At 50.6% G+C, this 17,971-nt stretch overlaps 1 protein-coding gene across 1 annotated transcript; it reads right to left on the bottom strand.

Annotated features, from left to right (window-relative positions):
• Nucleotides 1–2,443: 2,443 nt before the first annotated feature.
• RD3 (retinal degeneration 3, GUCY2D regulator) lies at nucleotides 2,444–12,947 on the bottom strand. Its single transcript, XM_017525590.2, has 3 exons — nucleotides 12,573–12,947; nucleotides 5,854–6,160; nucleotides 2,444–4,010 (listed from the first exon to the last, which is right to left on the bottom strand). Exons 2-3 carry the CDS (start codon nucleotides 6,147–6,149, stop codon nucleotides 3,719–3,721), a joined length of 588 nt encoding a protein of 195 aa, XP_017381079.1. The 5' UTR covers nucleotides 6,150–6,160; nucleotides 12,573–12,947; the 3' UTR covers nucleotides 2,444–3,718.
• Between the last annotated feature and the right edge of the window lie 5,024 nt (nucleotides 12,948–17,971).

Raw genomic sequence — 17,971 nt, forward strand, 5'->3', positions numbered from 1 at the left:
GCCTCCCCAAAGTGCTGGGATTGCAGGTCTGAGCCACCGTGCTGTCTACTCTCAATTTTTAACATTTCTTTTCAAAATATGAAGGAATCTTGGTTGCAACTGTGGAAGAATTTTAATCAAATGATCTAAAAATCTGAGTAAGAGAATCATTAGGCTAATTGTGGAATTACATAATACTATATAACCACTTTAAAACAAGCTGTGAATAAAATAACAACAACAAAAATAAACTGCAACTTTCTTGTCAATGTTTGGGGCTTGATTAGGTCCTTGTTCAAAGAAATAAACTGCAAGAATCATTTCTTGGGAACAGGGAAATTTGAATATGGACAGGACATTTGATAATATTAAGGAATTACTGTTAATTTTGTTAAGCGTGATAACGGTGGTATAGTCTTATAGGAAGACGTTCTTATGCCTGTGTAGTGCATACTGAGTACTCAGATTTTGTTAAGAGTGATAATGGTAGTATAGTATTATAGGAAGAAGTTCTTATGCCTATGTAGTGCATACTGAAGTACTCAGACATGAAGTGTCACAACATCTTGGGATTTATCTTAAAATACTCCACACACAAAAATAAAATATGGCCAAATGTTAGTAACCATTAAACCTTGGTGATAGGCATATGGGGCTTCTTAAACTTTTCCCTCTACTTTTTTGTGTGTGAAAATTTTCTTTTTCTTTTTTTCCATTTATTTATTTACTTTTTTTTTTATAAAGACGGGGTTTCACCATGTTGATCAGGCTGGTCTTGAACTCCCGACCTCAGGTGATCCACCCACCTTGGCCTTCAAAGTGCTTGGATTACAGGCGTGAGCCACCACGCCTGGCCTGAATATTTTCATGATAAGTTTAAAAAAATGTAGTCACCAAGTAGTCCAGGCCTCTCACCCACTCCCTCTAGTGGCTAGTGGTGGTGATCTGGGTGCAAACAGGCTGGCTGTGGCAGTCTTGAACATGCTCAACTTGTCCCCTCCAAAATACCACCAGCCACTCATCAAATAGTTACAAGGACACTCTCAAACTTTTTGTTCTTTTATTTGTGGTTATTGAGTTTTTAAAAATAGAAATGGAGGCAGACATCATTAGTCCCTTTAACAACCTGAATCCAGAGGAACAACTTCTGGACCCTCATGAATTTGAGAGCCACCAGCAGGGATTACCTGTAGTAGGGCACCCAGTGTCTGAGGAGGCTGGTGAGTTCTGTCCACATGCCTGCGGTTGGCAGGAAAGGTTTTCATCGGCAGCCAGTTACTTAAAAAAGAACACCACGCTGGGCCGGGCGTGGTGGCTCACACCTGTAATCCAAGCACTTTGGAGGCCAGGGCGGGCGGATCACCTGAGGTTTGGAGTTCAACCTGACCAACATGGCAAAACCCCGTCTTAAAAAAAAAAACAAAAAACACGTTGAAAGCCCCTCAGGTCTTCCCTTTCTTTGGAGATAATAGGTATGTGTAAGGTGGTAGGGAAGAAGAAAAATAGATATTCTCTTATCCAGCCTCCTTTGAATCTCCCTCCAGGTTAACCATTTCCTCTAAAACATCTGCTGACCCATATCCAGGGCACCCAGAAAGCCCACAGTGTGGAGACCTTTTTGTAATTCTCCCCAACACTTTTGCCCCACCAGCTGAGCTGTCTGCTTACCAAGGGTCACTTCTGCTTGTTCCAAAACTCTTTTATTCCAGTTGTTCTTATTGTTATGATTAAAGTACACACCAAGAAAACTTAAGTGTAGGACTCCCACCAGACAAAACATACAGGTCACAAAAAAGCACAGCTTGTACCTAATCAAAAGTTTGGTGGCTGGGCCTGGTGGTTCTATAATTCCAGCACTTTCGGAGGCCAAGGAGAGCAGATCACGATGTCAGGAGTTCGAGACCAGCCTGGCCAATATAGTGAAACCCCATCTATACTGAAAATACAAAAATTAGCCAGGCATGGTGACGCACGCCCGTAGTTCCAGCTACTTGGGAGGCTGAGGCAGGAGAATCGCTTGAACCTGCGAGGCAGAGGTTGTAATAAGCCAACATTGTGCCACTGCACTCCAGCCTGGGCAACAGAGCAAGACTCCATCTCAAAAAAAAAAAAAAAAGGTTTGGCAATCAAGTGAACTTTTTATGCCTTCAAATAAAATATGTAAGATGTTTAAGATGTATATTTTAAGTGATTTTCAAACTCATACTAATTAGCCAAACAACTTCCACCTTGATAGTGTTGGATCAGAGGTTTTCCACCATCCTATGATTCTCTGTCCAGATTCCAGTGAAAATAATTCAAAACCAAATCATTAAAAAAAAAAAAAAAAAAAAAAAAAAAAGAAATTAGCTGGGTATCGTGGCATTTACCTGTGGTCCCAGCTAAAAAAAAAAAAAAAAAAAAAAAAAAAAAAAAACCTTTTTCCACTGAGGGAATACACAGATTCTGCCCCCCCAACTCTCCATTGATTATATCTCCTTCTGGCATTTTATTTAGGCTACTAGTAAGATCCACTTGCATTTTCTGCGTGTGCACTGGTAGTTGAGGGTAGACACTTTCCCCACCCATCCCCTTTATACTCCACTTCAACCCCAGAGTATGTGAGAAGGCCTCCTGGCCTTCCAGATTTTCCATGGATGATCCACGTCCATCATCAAGGCCTAACCATGTTAGAAAATGGAAGGACAGTGAAGTCTGCAGGAAGCTCTTCTAGAACATTTCACTCAGGTGCCTCATGGTCAGTCAGGGGTTTGCGCATCACTTCCTGGAGAAAGTCAGAGAGCAGGTGTGACCAGCTGCAGAAGGGGGAATCCTGGAATTGAAAAACCTCTTTACAGCAGCGTCTGAAGGCCTTGAAGTTTAGCCTCTGGAAGAAGCTGCTAGGCACTGGCCACAGCCCGTGTGATGACACTGTGGCATGGGGTAATGAGTAACCTACCTCCACCCTTAGCTACCCTTCTTGGAGAGCAGCTTAGACCCTCATCCCAGTGCCAAGGTAAGAGATAGATCAGGCCAAAGGTAGGTAGAGATGCAGCCTTTGGACCTGTCCCATCACAGCCCAGGATTCCAGACTCAGGAACAGACACTATTCATGCAGGAAATCTCAGTGTTCATGAGGAGCTGGCTACAGTTAAAGGTGGAAGAAGTGTTCCTCTCTGAGACTCAATTTCCGAATTTACTAGCTGAAGAAAGTGGATCTAATTGTCTCTCTGGTTGCTTCCAGCTGTACCTGCCGGTGAGGCTGTGACCCACCTGCAGTGGTGAGCTCAGCCAGTCACTAGCAAGAATGGGTACCATTCAACAGGTCCCTTATCATTGGGGATGGGGGTAGGGGAGTGAATGGGACATCCCTGAAATTGGGGTGATACCCTAGGTCTTGCAAAAAGGTAGGGCAACTCTCCCCTTTTAGACAGAAGCCAGAGATGAGGATGGGGCAATGGTCTGTCTTCCAAGGTCTTGAATCTGCCAGCTAGGGAAGGGGGTGCTCCTGCAGGCTAGCGCAGGAGAGGGAGAGGGCGAGGGCGGTGCTGCTCTACGACCTAACTCGGCTTTGTGGCCAGAGGAAGAGGGTGGGGCGGGGAGTCGCTTCATTGTGTAGCAGCGTCTTGGGATGGGGCCGCCTCGGGTCTTGTCTCCTCGTCAAGGCTAGGTGGGTAGGTTCCAGGGCCCGGCGCCCCGGTCACCAGCCTATCATGCCCCATGTAGACGGCTCAACTTCTGGGCAGGGGAGCGGCAGGGGTCAGTCAGCTTTGGGAGCCCGGAATTCGGGCATGCTCCAGGACCGCAGCGGCGGCGGCGTGTCCCGCTCCACGTCCTCGGAGATGGTCCGGATGTCGCTGGCGAAGGGAGAGATGCGCGCGCGGGTCTTGAAGGTGGCCAGGCTGCTGCGGGGCCGCAGGCTCCACTGGCGCGTCAGCTTATGGGCCTCCTCCTCCTGCTTCATCCTCTCCAGGACCTCCTGCAGCACCGAGCGGAAAAGCCGGGACACCTCCTGCACCTCTGGCTCCTGCTCCTCCAGCAGCTGCCGGAACCTGGGCGGGAGGGGAGGGCACGTGGGACCATTCGCCCGCAATAGCGGGCCTGGCACCCGGGGTGTCTAACCCCGAGGGGCTGCCCATACATCCTGGTGGCCAGTTTGCCCACGCTACCCTGCTCCTGAAGCGAATCAGGAACCACCCCACGTTGCTACTGCTTCAACCAATCCTGAGTTCAAAACCCAGCTCTGCCCCTTCTGGCCTCCGTGGGCCTCAGCCTCCTCGTCTAATCTGAGATGATAGCTGCCTTTTTGTGAGCTATAATGAACTAAGGTGTGTAAAGAGCCTGACACTTACCTAAGGTTGTTGATGACGGAGCATTAAGGGGAGTCCTTTGCTGTGGATGCCTTACTGATGGGAGGGAGGCCTTCTGGCCAAGCCTCTCCTGTCTCTTTACCCACTGGCCAGCATGATCTTTCTGAAACATATATCTGATGATGTCACTGCACCTATGATATTCCTTCCAGGTGAGCTGTTTGCCATGAACAGGGGTCTCCTGATACTTCCCCAGAAGACCCTACACATCAACCCGGAAGAACCACTTGTGGCCCCCACATGTCCCAGGTTCTCCCGGGGGCCTGTGTGTTTTCCCAAGCTGTTTGCTCTGCCTGCTAGCTCTGCTTAGAGCTCATGAGTTAAGGTTAGCAAGTCTATTTAATACCAGATTTCCTCCACCAGCTTGAGAGTCAGTACTTCTCAGTCTTCTCAGCAGTGACAGGAGATGGGAAATGAGACAGGAAAATCATGACCTGTGTGTACCCAGCCTTCCCCCTCACTTTTGAGGATTGATTTGCTAGCCCAGATTCCCTTATCAGCAGCTCCATCCCATGACCCACCCCTGTCCCCAAGTGCTTCTGGAATAGATACACTTTGGGAGGTTTCCACAGTGCAGAATCAGAAAATTGGGGGAGGGGGAGGTTCTCGGCCTGGATGAAGAAAGGGGAGGGGCGGTAAAAGCAACTACAAAAACCAAGGAGTGTGGATGGAGCTGAGGAAGGTGAATGGAGCTGAAGGAGAGGAGCTTTTAAAGGCAATTTCAAAGAAAAAGGTGTACAATTAATGCATATGTTGGTTAAAGGGATGGATGAGGGAAGATTTTGGGAGACTAACAGGAATTTTAAGATGTTTTATTGTGGATTTATATTCCTTTATGAAGAGAAGTGTAGATAAAGAACTTGAGTTATTTTGAAATTACCCAATGCTGCTTTGACCTCAGCACCAATCCTTCTGAGACAGGGCCATGTGGTCACAGCTTCAGTAAGGTTACATTTATGTTCTGGAACATTTGTATTCAAGCAGTGCCCCAGGGTTCTGTCTGAACTTTTCCTGTATACACACACACATTCTCCCTCTCTTTCTCACTGTCTCTCTCTCTCACACACACGCACACACACGTGGGCGCTCACTCACCTGTGGGCAGACTAGTGTGAAAGCTAACATAAGCTAGGATAATTAAGAATCTGATTTTGGAGAGACATCTGGGAAAACTTCTCCAATAAGATAATATTGGAGATAAACTGATGAAAGAAAAGAAGCCAAGTAAATCAAAATCCAGGACAATAACCATCTGGGCAGGAGAAGAGAAAACTCAAAGGCATTGTGTTCTCATGAATCAAAACTCACACGCCTCCAGGAGCTGCCTCCTTCCTCCCGCTGGACTCTAACCCTAGCCCAGCATTCCTGGTCTCTTTCAGATTCCTTTTCCCCTCTTGCTCCTTCTAACAGATAGCTAGGTCTTCCAGGCTCCCTGGTTCTAGTCATGGTGGCCTCAGGCCCCTGCCACTGCAGCCAGCTTTCCTGGAGCCTGCAGCCCAACAGAGGTCCCCCTCCCAGCGCTCACCTGAGGATGGCAGGCCCACAGTAGGATGGGTGGATCTTGACGCAGACATCCTCCAGCTGTAGCCGCTCACTGGGGCTGAGGTCATAGGTGGGCCGGGGTGTGCTGGCCAGCCAGCTGTAGTCCACACCAGTGCAGACCTTCCTGACCACATTGCTGCGCTCCCGCTGCTGCCTCTCAGCCTCTCGCATCTGCCCCGTCAGCTCCATCATAAGTGTCTCCAGCACCATCTCAGCAGGGCTCCTGGAGGACAGCCGGGATGGGGCCTCATTCCACCGAAGCCATGAGATGAGGGACATGGCCCCTGGTCCTGTTGAGACAGGACAGGGGTGCGTCTTTCCTGGGCCCCTCTGTTAGTTAGGGTGGAGAACCCGGGAATCCAAGGGGCAGGGAGGAGAGCTGGGAGCCAGGGAAAAGACCTGCTCTGCCGTCACAGCTGAGTGGCCTCAAGTAGGTGTGGGCAATCATTTCTAATTCTGTAAGACAAGATAGGGCTGTTGTGAGAAGCAATTGTGAATAAACTTGGTATACTGTAAGATCATATAAAAGTAGGAGACTCTAACGGTTATAACAATCCTTAAAGCATCCCCAGGATCATGCCCAGAGAAATGGCCTTCTGCATCCCCACTAACTCCCAACAAAGCAGGAAACATACTGACTTTGGCTAAGCACAAGCTTTCCCTGTGATTTAAGGGGAACACACACACCCACACACACTCAGAACAGAAACATCCTATGTTAATCTAGGAGAACACACACACACACAGAGCAGATACATCCTATGTTAATCTAGGAGAACACACACATACACTCTCACACACACACTCGGGACAGATGCATCCTTTGTCAATGTACCAGGAAAACACCCTCAGTTTCTAAATGCCTCCAGCTTATTGATGAAGGACACTTAGAACCATATGGGGTTGACATTAACCTGAAGAAACCCAGCCTACCCACCATTCATTCATTCATCCATTCAGCATTAATCAAGCACTGTGTACAAATCTGTGGAGGGACACAAACATGAAAGGATCGCAGGATCCTGCTCTCCAGAAGATGCAAGATTTGATGAGTAAACGCATTGACATCAATGGAGAGAGGGAATTCTGGGGAAGCATAGAGTCAGCCCTGATGTGAGAGGGGAAGGAGTAACCCTAGATGGTGAAAGGGGCCAGAGCGGGCTGAGAGGTGACTGTGAGCTTCAGACTCATGGTCTGATGGAGAAGGGGTCCCAGGTGGAGGGAGGATTCAGCCACAGAACAGGTGAGACAGCTAAGTGGAGCAGGAGGTATGACGGCAGCTACCCTAACTCATCATGGAGCCCCCAAACGGGCCTGCTTAATACAGATTTGATAAAGGACTGACTGAATAGATGAATAAATGAATGAATGAATGAATGGGTGAATGAGCTACTCCATGACCTGTCAGATGTGGTCTGTACTTCTAACAACAGTGAAGGGAAATGACATTCCCGAGCTAAAGCCTGAAGTGGGTCTTCAAGGTACCCCACTTCCCTTTCTGCACCTTCCTCCCTCCAGGAAGTTCCCCCTTCCATGAGCCAGTGATCCTTTTCCTGCTTAGACCCTCCAGATGCAGAGAAAGAGGTCGGATGAGCTCAGTCTCAACAGCATGGTGATGAGGGAGGTGTCACCTCTGGAGGACACATGCATTTTTAGGCCACCCTCCCACCACCCTGCACCCCAATTCTTAACTCAGAGAAATGAATTTTTAAGGTAGAGAATCAGGCACAGAGGGAACATTACTATGGGATAGCAGCAAATTCTGGAAGGCCACAACTAAATCCCTACTTACCATTGGAGATTTGAATGACCAACTCCTTTAGCAACCATCAGAATTAGGAAATCTGAAAACAGGCCAGGCATGGTGGCTCATGCCTGTAATCCCAGCTACTTTGGGTGGCCAAGGCAGGTGGATCATTTGAGATCAGGAGTTTGAGACCAGCCTGGCCAACACGGTGAAACCCCGTCTCTACTAAAAATACAAAAATTAGCTGGGCGTGGTGGCACGTGCCTGTAGTCCCAGCTACTCAGGAGGCTGAGACAGGAGCATCACTTGAACTGGGGAGGCAGAGGTTTCAGTGAGCTGAGATGGTGCCACTGCATTCCAGCCTGGGTGACAGAACAAGACGCCATCTCAAAAAACATAAAGAAAGAAAGAAATCTGAAAACTTTCATTCTTCACTCAACCTAAGCCTATCGTCAATGGAGGATTCAGATTACACAGCTGATCCCTACCTGGGAGGTTGAGACAGAAGAATGGACCATTAGACCCTACTCCTGGGGTCAATAGCAGCTAGGACGTTTACTTTTCAGCCCTTACCTGCTTTATGTTCCCAGAATAAAGGAGCTGGGCAGTGCTGTGTGTACTGTGGGGTAGGAGCACAGGATTGGGGGTGTTATGGCTAGAGAGCCATGAGCACCAGGAGTCTCTGCCTAAGGCTAAAGGATTCCATCAGGCACAAGGGCTGTAACTGTAACTGAATATGTCACTTTCCCTGGAGTCTTTTTAAAAGTATATGGCTTAGGTTGATGCTCAGCACCAAAAGAGTGAATAGTGTAGCCACTGAAAAGTACTACAAGCATGCCTAGTCACTCGTTCCTGCAAGGGCTACTGAACGTGCTGGACTATTTCACAGCTCCATGCCTTTGTCAGTGTTCCTTCCTCTGCCTGAAATGCCTGCCCATTCTGCGTGGAGACCAGGTCTAGCTAGGGTCAGCACCCTCGGAAGCTTTTCCTGACCTTTCCACCTCCCAGGTAGATGTGACCACTCTCTACCTTGTCCCCTGACTGCATTCTACACAGATGTTTTTCTTTTTTTTTTTGAGATGGAGTCTTGCTCTGTCACCCACGCTGGAGTGCAGTGGTGCGATCTGGGCTCGCTGTAACCTTCGCCTCCCGGGTTCAGGCCATTCTCCTGCCTCCTGCCTCAGCCTCCTGAGTAGCTGGGATTACAGGTATGCACCAGCACACCCAGCTAATATTTTGTATTTTTAGTAGAGATGGGGTTTCACCGTGTTGGTCAGGTTGGTCTCAAACTCCTGACCTCGTGATCCACCCACCTTGGCTTCCCAAAATGCTGGGATTACAGGCATGAGCCACCACACCTGGCCGCACAGGTGTTTTTCATAGCTCAAGAGCACTTTACTGAGCATGACTGCCTACCTCCCCGACCCTGGGTGTGGTATGTGGACAGGATCTGTGCCTTATTCACCTTTCCATCGCTGCTGGGCACGTAGTCAGTAGGCACTTAATAGTAGCAAACGAATGAATGAGTGCCCGAACAAAGGAATGAATCAGTGATGGAGAAGCCATATGGCTGGATCAAGGAACAAGCCCTGCAGACCTGACCGGACCTGACCCTGAACAAGAGGGCATTTTTCAAAGCTCCTTAGGAGCTTTTTTTCTTCTTAATCTGGTTTTGCATTTGAGCTGAAAGAAGATTGCAAGAGAGTGGCTTGGCTATGGAGGGCTCTCCTGTGGCCGAGAGAAATGTGGGAGAAGCAATGGGAGACATTGAAGATAACTTTTACCTCCAGGTTAAATGGACTTCAGAATATCCATGCCATGGCCACGTAAGCTAACGAACTATGAAATAAAGCACGTTCCGTTTCCTTCCTTGTCAACTATACCTTCCCAACAACGTGGAGGGTAAGATTCAGACAGCATTCTTGGACTTCTCAGAGTTCTTTTCTGGCACACGGAGGCGGGTGGGGACAGCTCCTGGCACCCAGCCTGCCTGCCTCTCTTCCTACCTCTGCTTCACCCAAATGGTAAAGGGTTTTGCAAACATGCATGGGGACACACCAGTTTCCACCTCCACGGCCCAACCACACCCCCACAACCAGCCACCTCTTTGCCACCCTCTGAATTAGTGTTGCTCGCTGGCACTGCCACCTGCCCCGCTCAGTGGCCCCTTCTGTGGGGAAGTGGGTGGGTGACTGTCTGGCAGGGAATTCTGATTTCACTCCCTAAGCCCGATCTGGAAGGAAGTGCCCACAGGGTGGCATGTCTCCTGAACCCCTAGACTCCTCTCCTTGAGGCAGAGTGAGGCCAGAAGCAAGCCCGAGTGCAGCCTGGGGTGCAGCCTGTGTGGGGTCCCGCTTCTCTAGGCTTAAGGCTCCTGACCTGAGCTGGCCTCTAGAGAAGGTGCTTTGTCACCTGCCACCCCCAGCTCCAGATGGCAGGGGCTGAGTGGGGAGATCCCACCTGAGTCCTGAATTCTGTGGGCTCTGAGTCTCTTTGGCCCAGGTGTAGGGTCTCACAGGGGTGGAAGTTGTTCTGGGTCATCTATTCCCCAACCCCTCACTCCCTGCAACTCTGGCCAGGACTGGAGGCCTTGGCAGAGACAAGATTTCTGCTGGTGCTATTTCTGTCCTGGTGCCAGCTGCTCCCCCAGGAGGCTCTTCAGTGGGTCTGATTAAGTTCTTAAGGGCAAAGGAGGGAGGGAGAGACAGAGGGAGGAAAAATAGGGACAGAGAGGCAGGTGGGCAAGCCAGACAAACTCCAGAGGGGCTTCCTTATCCCAGGGTATCCCCAGAACCTGACCCACAGCTGAGACTGGGAACCCAATCAACTTGCTGTTATGCATTTAGAAGCATTTTTCTGAGAATGTGTTCACAGGCTTCACAGACTCCCAAAGGGGCCCAGGGCACACAAAGTAAAGGACCACCTGGCTTGGTGTAATCTTGACCCCAATTTGGTTCCTGGCCTTCCGCAGCCCTGGCTTCTGGTCACCGCGTTGGGAGAGCTGAGCCTCCCTGTTTCAAGAGGCCCAGGTAGTGCGGCCTCGGGTTTACAGAGCAGAGCGGATGCTGGGAAGCCCTCGTGTGCTCTGTCGCTGTCCTTTGGCATCACTCACCCACGCCCATTATCGTCCACTCTCTGGTGTCCCCTTTCCTCTTTCCTTCCCTCTTCATTGCCCCTCCCCCCACCCACACACTGTCAGAGCCTTCCTTTCAGCCTGTTTTGCACACCCCTGAGGATAGTCTTTCCTGCGGCTCCCTGGGAGGCGCCACTGCCAGCTGTGGCTCGTTAGCTGTGCTGGAAGAACTCTCTGTGGTGCCTGAAGGGCAAGAAGAGTCTCTGGTTCCATGCAGTTGGCACTCAGAGGGGGGCCAGGGATGTTTCAATGGTGGGAACCATGTGGAGTGTGCCCTTGGAGCTAGAAACAGGGCTCTGATCCCCTGCGGCAGGGATGAGAGTGCTCTCACCTCTAGTGAGAACCGAGGCCCCGCGCTGGCTCCAGCTAACCAGTGAGGGCGTGCAGACCTTGTCCAGGAAGGCTGATTTCTCAGTGCAAAGGGAGCCATGGCCCTCGGACCCGACCCGGGTCCTCCACCTCTCAAGCTGAGCTGGGTATCTGCAGGCCAGGGAGAGGGGCTGCCCTGTGTGATCTGCCAGGCCCGGGCACAGAGCAGCACCTGAGCCAGGCTGTCCCAAAGCACCAGCTGCTTCACTGCACCGGCAGGCTGACTCTCCTGACCCCAGAACCTCAGGCTGGGCAGAGACTTCTCAGTAGGGCAGAGAGTAGGCGCTTCTCTGGCTAATCTTCCTCCCAGCCCTGTGTTTGATAAGGCCTAATTCCAACTTTACAGATTGCAGATTGATCTTATTTCTCTTTGGCATCATAGAAAAATAACCTGTAATCCACCAAGTCAGGTGTGAGAAGGCCTGACCTGTGGATCCTGTGCCCACCTGACAGATATCTGCTCACTTGTCAGGAACCCCTCAAGAAACAACTCCTCTCTGCAGCCGGCCCCTCCACACCCACCCATGGAGCACTGATCCCGACCTCCAGGGCCTGGCACAGGGGCCCAGCACCACAGCATCCAGCAGACACGTTTCTCACATTTTTGGTGTATTTATCTCTCCCGCACCCAGCTATGAACTCTTCAAGGGCGGGAGGTGTGCTGGTTGAATCTTCTGCACACAGTGGCCCTTGATAAGCAGTTCCTGAATGAATGAGTGAATGGCAGCCAGTCCTCCCCATTCTGAGGCAGAGGTGCCGTTGGAGAGGACATGAACACAGGTCTGATGATCACAGTGGGAAGGGACCGACCCTCATGCCTTGGTTGCAGCCAGACTTCCCTTCCAAGCCTGATCTTCTCCCTGGCGCCCCACCCTGAACCGATCTGCCCAACCCCGCTCTCCTGGGCATGTTACCAGGGATGCACAGACTCTTCTGTGGTAGAGGGGACTGAGGTACATCCATCACCCTCGGGCGCTGGGCGCTGCGGCATCCCCAGAGCCTGACTCTGTGCCTTGGACTTAGTAGGTGCTTGAATCACAGTTCACAAACCGATGCAAGAGTCTCTGATCTGGGTTTCACTTTCCTTCCCCCTGCCCATGTCCGCTCTATAAAGGCAGAAGGGAACCTGCTGGAGCTGAGTCCTCCCGAGGGGCTCGTAGTTCCAGAACAGACAGAAGCGATGGCCTCCCACAGGCTTACACAACAAGGAGCAGGCTGTAGCCCCGAGGATGCTGCAGGGGCTGCCAATTCCTGTGGAACTGGTGAGGACCGAAGGGGCCTCCCTGTGGCCATCTGGGCCCTGGTGGTGGATGGCTTTCTATGCTCTCCAGCCTGCCACACCCTCTGAGGCCACCCCACCCAGCTCCAGGCCTCGGCCCTAACTTCCAAAGGTGCAGCTGTGCCAGGGCGCGGGTGGGAAAGACACTGTCTCCTGGGGAGACCTCCCTCTTACCTCTGACGTCAGCCTCTGCTCAGGGGCAGTGTTGCAGCAGGGGGCCTGTGTTCTGCTTCCCAGTCTGGGAGAAGAAAGAGTCTGGATGTTTTCAGGAAAAAGAAGAGAGTTCAGCAGCCACAGCAGGGCAGGGCAGACTACATCCTCTAGCCTCCCTTGGCTTCCCTGCTGCTGCCAGCTGGCCTCAGGATTTTGGGTCCTCTCTTTGAGTCTCTGAGAAGTTTTACCAAGAGAAGAGACCAGAGGAAAGATCCAGCCTGGGCTGTTGTTTGTGGGGTGTGCGTGCGTGTGTGTGTGTGTGTGTGTGTGTCCCAGGAGGCTGGAGCCACAGCTTCCCTGATGAACCATGGGGGCGGGCCAGCTTCTGAGCTGTGGTTGCCCTGGAGACCCACCTAAGCCTCTTTGCCTTGAGCAGCATTATCTGTAGAGGGAGTGGCTGAGCCGACACAAAAGCCTGAGATGACCAGGCCCCAGTGGTAAGGGAGCACTTGTGTCCAGATGGCATTCTGGGCCCCTTCCTCTTCTAGCCAGTGCTCAGTGCGGCACAAACTGGGCGACATGCTCCCCCAACCCTCTGCAGAGCCCTAGGTGTGCCTGCTACTGGCACATGTTTCCTGCCTGCGGGGAGCTCCTAGATGGTGATCCCTTTTCCATCAGCTCCCTCCTACAGGAGAGGGGGGATTCTGCCTTTGCCCCACCAGATCCCTCGCCTGTCTTCCTCTCTGCTTATCTAAATTATTTCCTTCCCTCAATGCAAGCTCAAGAGCAGACAGTTGTGACTTTCGGAAGGAAGGGATCTCCAGGAAAAGGGAGAAAAGGGAGCACAAAGCATTGATGTGGAGGTATCTGCGAGGACATTTGGGGCTAGCAGAAGCATCCTGCTGTGGTTCTGCAGCTTCCCACACTCAGGGCTGGGCCTCTTTCCTGTCTCTGCTCTCTGGCCACGCTGTCGCTTGTAGACTGTTCTGGCTAGGAGCCACGTGTGAGCCAGCTTGCACCTAACAGACATTAGGTGGCACCAAAACAGATGCACGCTGCCCTGTGAGGGGCATGGGAATACCTTAATGGGCATGAAGCTGCATCATAATAGATCTTAGGTAATGCTGTGCTGGGTGATGGAGTGACTTTTGCACACATCTAGATTTGCTTGTGTTGGAAATAAAGCAGAAAGTACAGCTACGAAGAAATTAAACAGTGGCTGATGAAACAGACTCATTTTTTGCCCACCTGCCTGCCTGCGTGATCTCGTCCCAGGGTAAGGTGTCTTTCATGGCTGTTCCATCCGCCTTCCCTCCCCATTCATCAAGCAGGCAGGGATCTTGAGTCAGGAGCTGGATCATATACTCTCTTGATCAGTTCACAGCACGGAAGTCCCAAAGATTGAGAGGGTCACTTGGGGATGGAAGATCCCCACATTTGGGGGAGCTGAAGCAGACCTCCTCTGACCCACAGTGCCCAGGCGGCCTCCACCTCAGGGCCAGCTAAGGCCAGAGTCACCCAAAGCAGGTAACTGAGAGTCCCCACCTCTGAGTATCCCAACACTCTCCTGGCACTTTCCCAAGGGGCATGGCTTGGAGGTCCAAGGGAAGAAATTCCAAGGCATTTCCACACTGTAGGGGAGGGAGCAGAGGATGACAAGACTTTACCTTCCCTTTAGGAAAGTTGTTGGAGGCAATGAGGAGACAGGCCAGGGACCAAGTCACATGCTTTCCTGTGCAGCACGGGTTTCTAAAGCACCATTCTGCAAGGGCTAGGAGCTGGCTGAGCCTGGCTCTTCCCTCTCCGCGTGTCCCAGCCAAGCCTGTGTGTGCTGGATCAGGTGAGGAGGAGGTGGAAGTCTGGCAGGCAGGTGGGGAGCAGGGACAGCATTAGGGCCCAGAGTTAAAGACTTTTATCTCCAAGTAGTACAACCTCGGGTCTGCTACCGACCATTCTGTGTTTGAGTAAAAACCGTTCCTCGCTTTTCTATAGCCATGCTTTTGTGTTACTCTCTCCCCCTCTAAGGCACACACAATAAATGTAAATGAGGTCATAGAGGCCAATGTTTTGAGCCATGGGAAAGATTCCGTTGCAGCAGCTGCCAAGGCCAGATGAGCTTCAGGACTCCTGACCCTGGGACACCAGGGAACAGGCACACAGATGACCCGAGTTACAGCAATTTCCCCCAGCCCCTCTCCTGCATTTTTCAAGTGGTGCCTGTGATGAGGAGAGGGAGGCATCCCCTACCCCAGGACTGTCCCTGACAGCTGCTTTGACACCATAACTCACATGCCTTGGTGGGTGTGTTGACTGCTCATTTATTCTGATGTGTTCACCTGTGGAGGGTTTGTGATTATCCTTGCTGAGTGTGAATTTGCTCTGGCGAGAAAAGGTGGTGGTTGTTTTTTTCTCATTTGGCATAGATGGAAGTTGCTGAAGCATAGTTAGATATTCAGCAACCATCAAATGCAAAAGCACCAGTGGGGCCTGCAACATTGCCTCATAGATGGCATTGGATTAATAAATTGGAAATGTGGAGTTATGAGGCGACTGCAGGCCAGGCTGGATTGAAATCCACATGGAGACTAAAGAAGAGTCCTGGCTGTGTGTGTGCGTGCACGTGTGTGTGTGCGTGCACGTGTGTGTGTGTGCGTGCACGCGCGCATGCACTCCTCCTGTTCTCTCCTCCCCGGAGTCTTTCCAGGCTATTTCAATCCATTTCTTCTTTATTTTTTTTCCTTTTCTTTTGAGATAGAGTCTTGCTCTTGTCACCCAGGCTGGAGTGCAATGACGTGATCTTGGCTCATTGCAGCCTCTGCCTCCCGGGTTCAAGCAACTCTCCTGCCTCAGCCTCCTGAGTAGCTGGGACTACAGGTGCGTGCCACCATGCCCAGCTAACTTTTTGTGTTTTTAGTAGAGATGGGGTTTCACTGTGTTGGCCAGGATGGTCTTGATCTCCTAACCTCGTGATCTGCCCACCTCAGCCTCCCAAAGTGCTGAGATTACAGGTGTGAGCCACCGCGCCCAGCCTCCAAACCATTTCTCACCATTCAGTCATGCACTGGGTTTTCCAAGTCCTGCAGAAACTCTGTGTAGCCCAAATCCCAAATGAAGTTGAAATAAACTGACAGAATAGTCATAGGTACAGCCCAGACTTGCAGTTACCTAGACCTCTTCACTCTGGGCATCCCTCTTTCTATTCCTATGGCCGTGTTTCCTCTTCAGGTGCTATGAATTGAATGTATGTACTCCCCAAAATTTGACGTTGAATCTCCCAAGGTGATGGTTAGGAGGTGGGACCCTTTTGGGTTGATTAGGTCATAAGAGGGGAGCCCTGAGGAATGAGATTACTGCCCTTATGAAACGGTCTTAGAGAGCTCCTTGGACTTTCCACCAAGTGAGGACACCGTGAGAAGATGCCTCCATGAACTAGGAAGTCAGCAGACACAGATTCTACTGGCATCTTGATCTTGGATTTCCCAGCCTCCAGAGCTGTGAGAAATAAATTTCTGTCATTTATAAGCCACCAGTTTATGGTATTCTGTTATAGCAGCCCAAATGGATTCAGACATCACGTACAGGAAGCAATGTGTCTGACTGCAGGAAAAACGAGAATGTTCCTTCCCTGCCACCTGGCTGGGAATGAGGCATAATGCATTTATCATTCACTGACCAGGCATTTATTGGCTATCGACTCTGTCTAGACAGCACCTTGACACTCCATTTCCATAGAATCACTCACCACCGCGTCTTTTCAGTTCTGCCCTATGGTCTGATGCACTAATCTGAGGGCCTGTGGCAGAAATGGCTAGCTGTCCACCAACAGTCACGTTTCTCCTCCAGGGTACATGAACATGTAGTAAATATGTTCCTGGGAAGCAGCTTTCCGGCTGGGACTTCCTTCCCATCCCCTCTCCCATCTAGGTGGGGCCATGTGATGATAGGGTGTAGATGGAACGGACGTGGGCCTTCAAGGTGCGGCATGTAGACACCCTGTGCAACTGTCCACCTTCCACTTTCCACTTTACTGATCATCAGCCAGAACTCTGAGGTCCTCGGGGGTGGAGAAGATATAGTTTTGAAGGAGTCTAGGTTCCTAAATCACTTCTGAAAAGCTGCTCACTGATCATTCATGTTGAAGTCTAATATGTGCAAAAAATCATGTGCTTATTGGGTCAAAGCACTGAGTTGGGGGTTCTCTGTAACGGCAGTTGGCACCACCCACCGCGCACCAGCCCTGTGAGAAGAGGTGGGTGTGGAAGCGCTGCCTTTCCCAGGTTCCTGGATGTCAGGGCTCTTCCTGACATGTTCACCTCTGGTGTCCTCATTATTGCCTTAAAGACATCACTTCATCCCATGTTGCCTCATGCCTCTGTGCATGGTGCCTACCCCACCCGGACCCCCCTCCTACCTGGGGAATTGACTTATCCCTCAAAGTTTAGCTTCCTTGTGACACCTTTGTAAATTATCCTTTGTCTATGGCTCCCTCCTCTTCACTCTGAAGCCTCATTCTTTTTGTTTGTTTGTTTTTGAGATGGACTTTTGCTCTTGTTGCCCAGGCTAGAGTGCAATGACATGATCTGAGGTCACTGCAACCACCTCCCAGGTTCAAGCAATTCTGCCTCAGCCTCCCAAGTAGCTGGCATTACAGGCATGTGCCACCACACCCAGCTAATTTTTATATTTTTAGTAGAGCTGAGGTTTCACCATGTTGGCCAGGCTGGTCTTGAACTCCTGACCTCAGGGGACCCACCCACCTTGGCCTTCTAAAGTGCTAGGATTATAGGCGTGAGCCACTGTGCCTGGCCTGAAGCCTCATTCTTACTGCTGTACACAGAGTTGATCCTCATTACTCACTAAAGTACTGGCAAGTGTGCCTACTCACTGACATTTATCTGTAATCCCAAAATCAATACTCAGAGCTTTTTTTTTGATACAGAGTCTCATTCTGTTTCCCAGGGTGGAGTAAAATGGTGTGCTCTCAGCTCTCTGCAACCTCTGCCTCCCAGGTTCAAGCAATTCTCTCACCTCAGCCTCCCAAGTAGCTGGAATTACAGGTGTGGGCCACCACACCCAGCTAATTTTTGTGTTTTTTAGTAGAGACAGGATTTGGCCATGTAGGCCAGGTTTGCCTCCAACTCCTAAATTCAAGTGATCCCCTGCCTCAGCCTCCCAAAGTGCTGGGACTACAGGTGTGAGCCCCTGCGCCCAGCCTACTCGTAGTATTAGGTTGCTATAAGAGTATTTACAGTCTTTGTCATTAAAAGTAATTACTTTTGCAACAACCTAATACTTTTGTGGTCATTCTAGACACGTAGAAAAATGTTAGTGACCTGACGGATGCATTTCCTGCTGAGCTTGAACAAGGCATGCTCTACCTTCTTGCTTCAGCTCTCATGATCATAAGTGTCCTTTTCACA

Source organism: Cebus imitator, unplaced genomic scaffold (assembly GCF_001604975.1).
Source record: "Cebus imitator isolate Cc_AM_T3 unplaced genomic scaffold, Cebus_imitator-1.0 Scaffold38, whole genome shotgun sequence".
Taxonomy (NCBI): domain Eukaryota; kingdom Metazoa; phylum Chordata; class Mammalia; order Primates; family Cebidae; genus Cebus; species Cebus imitator.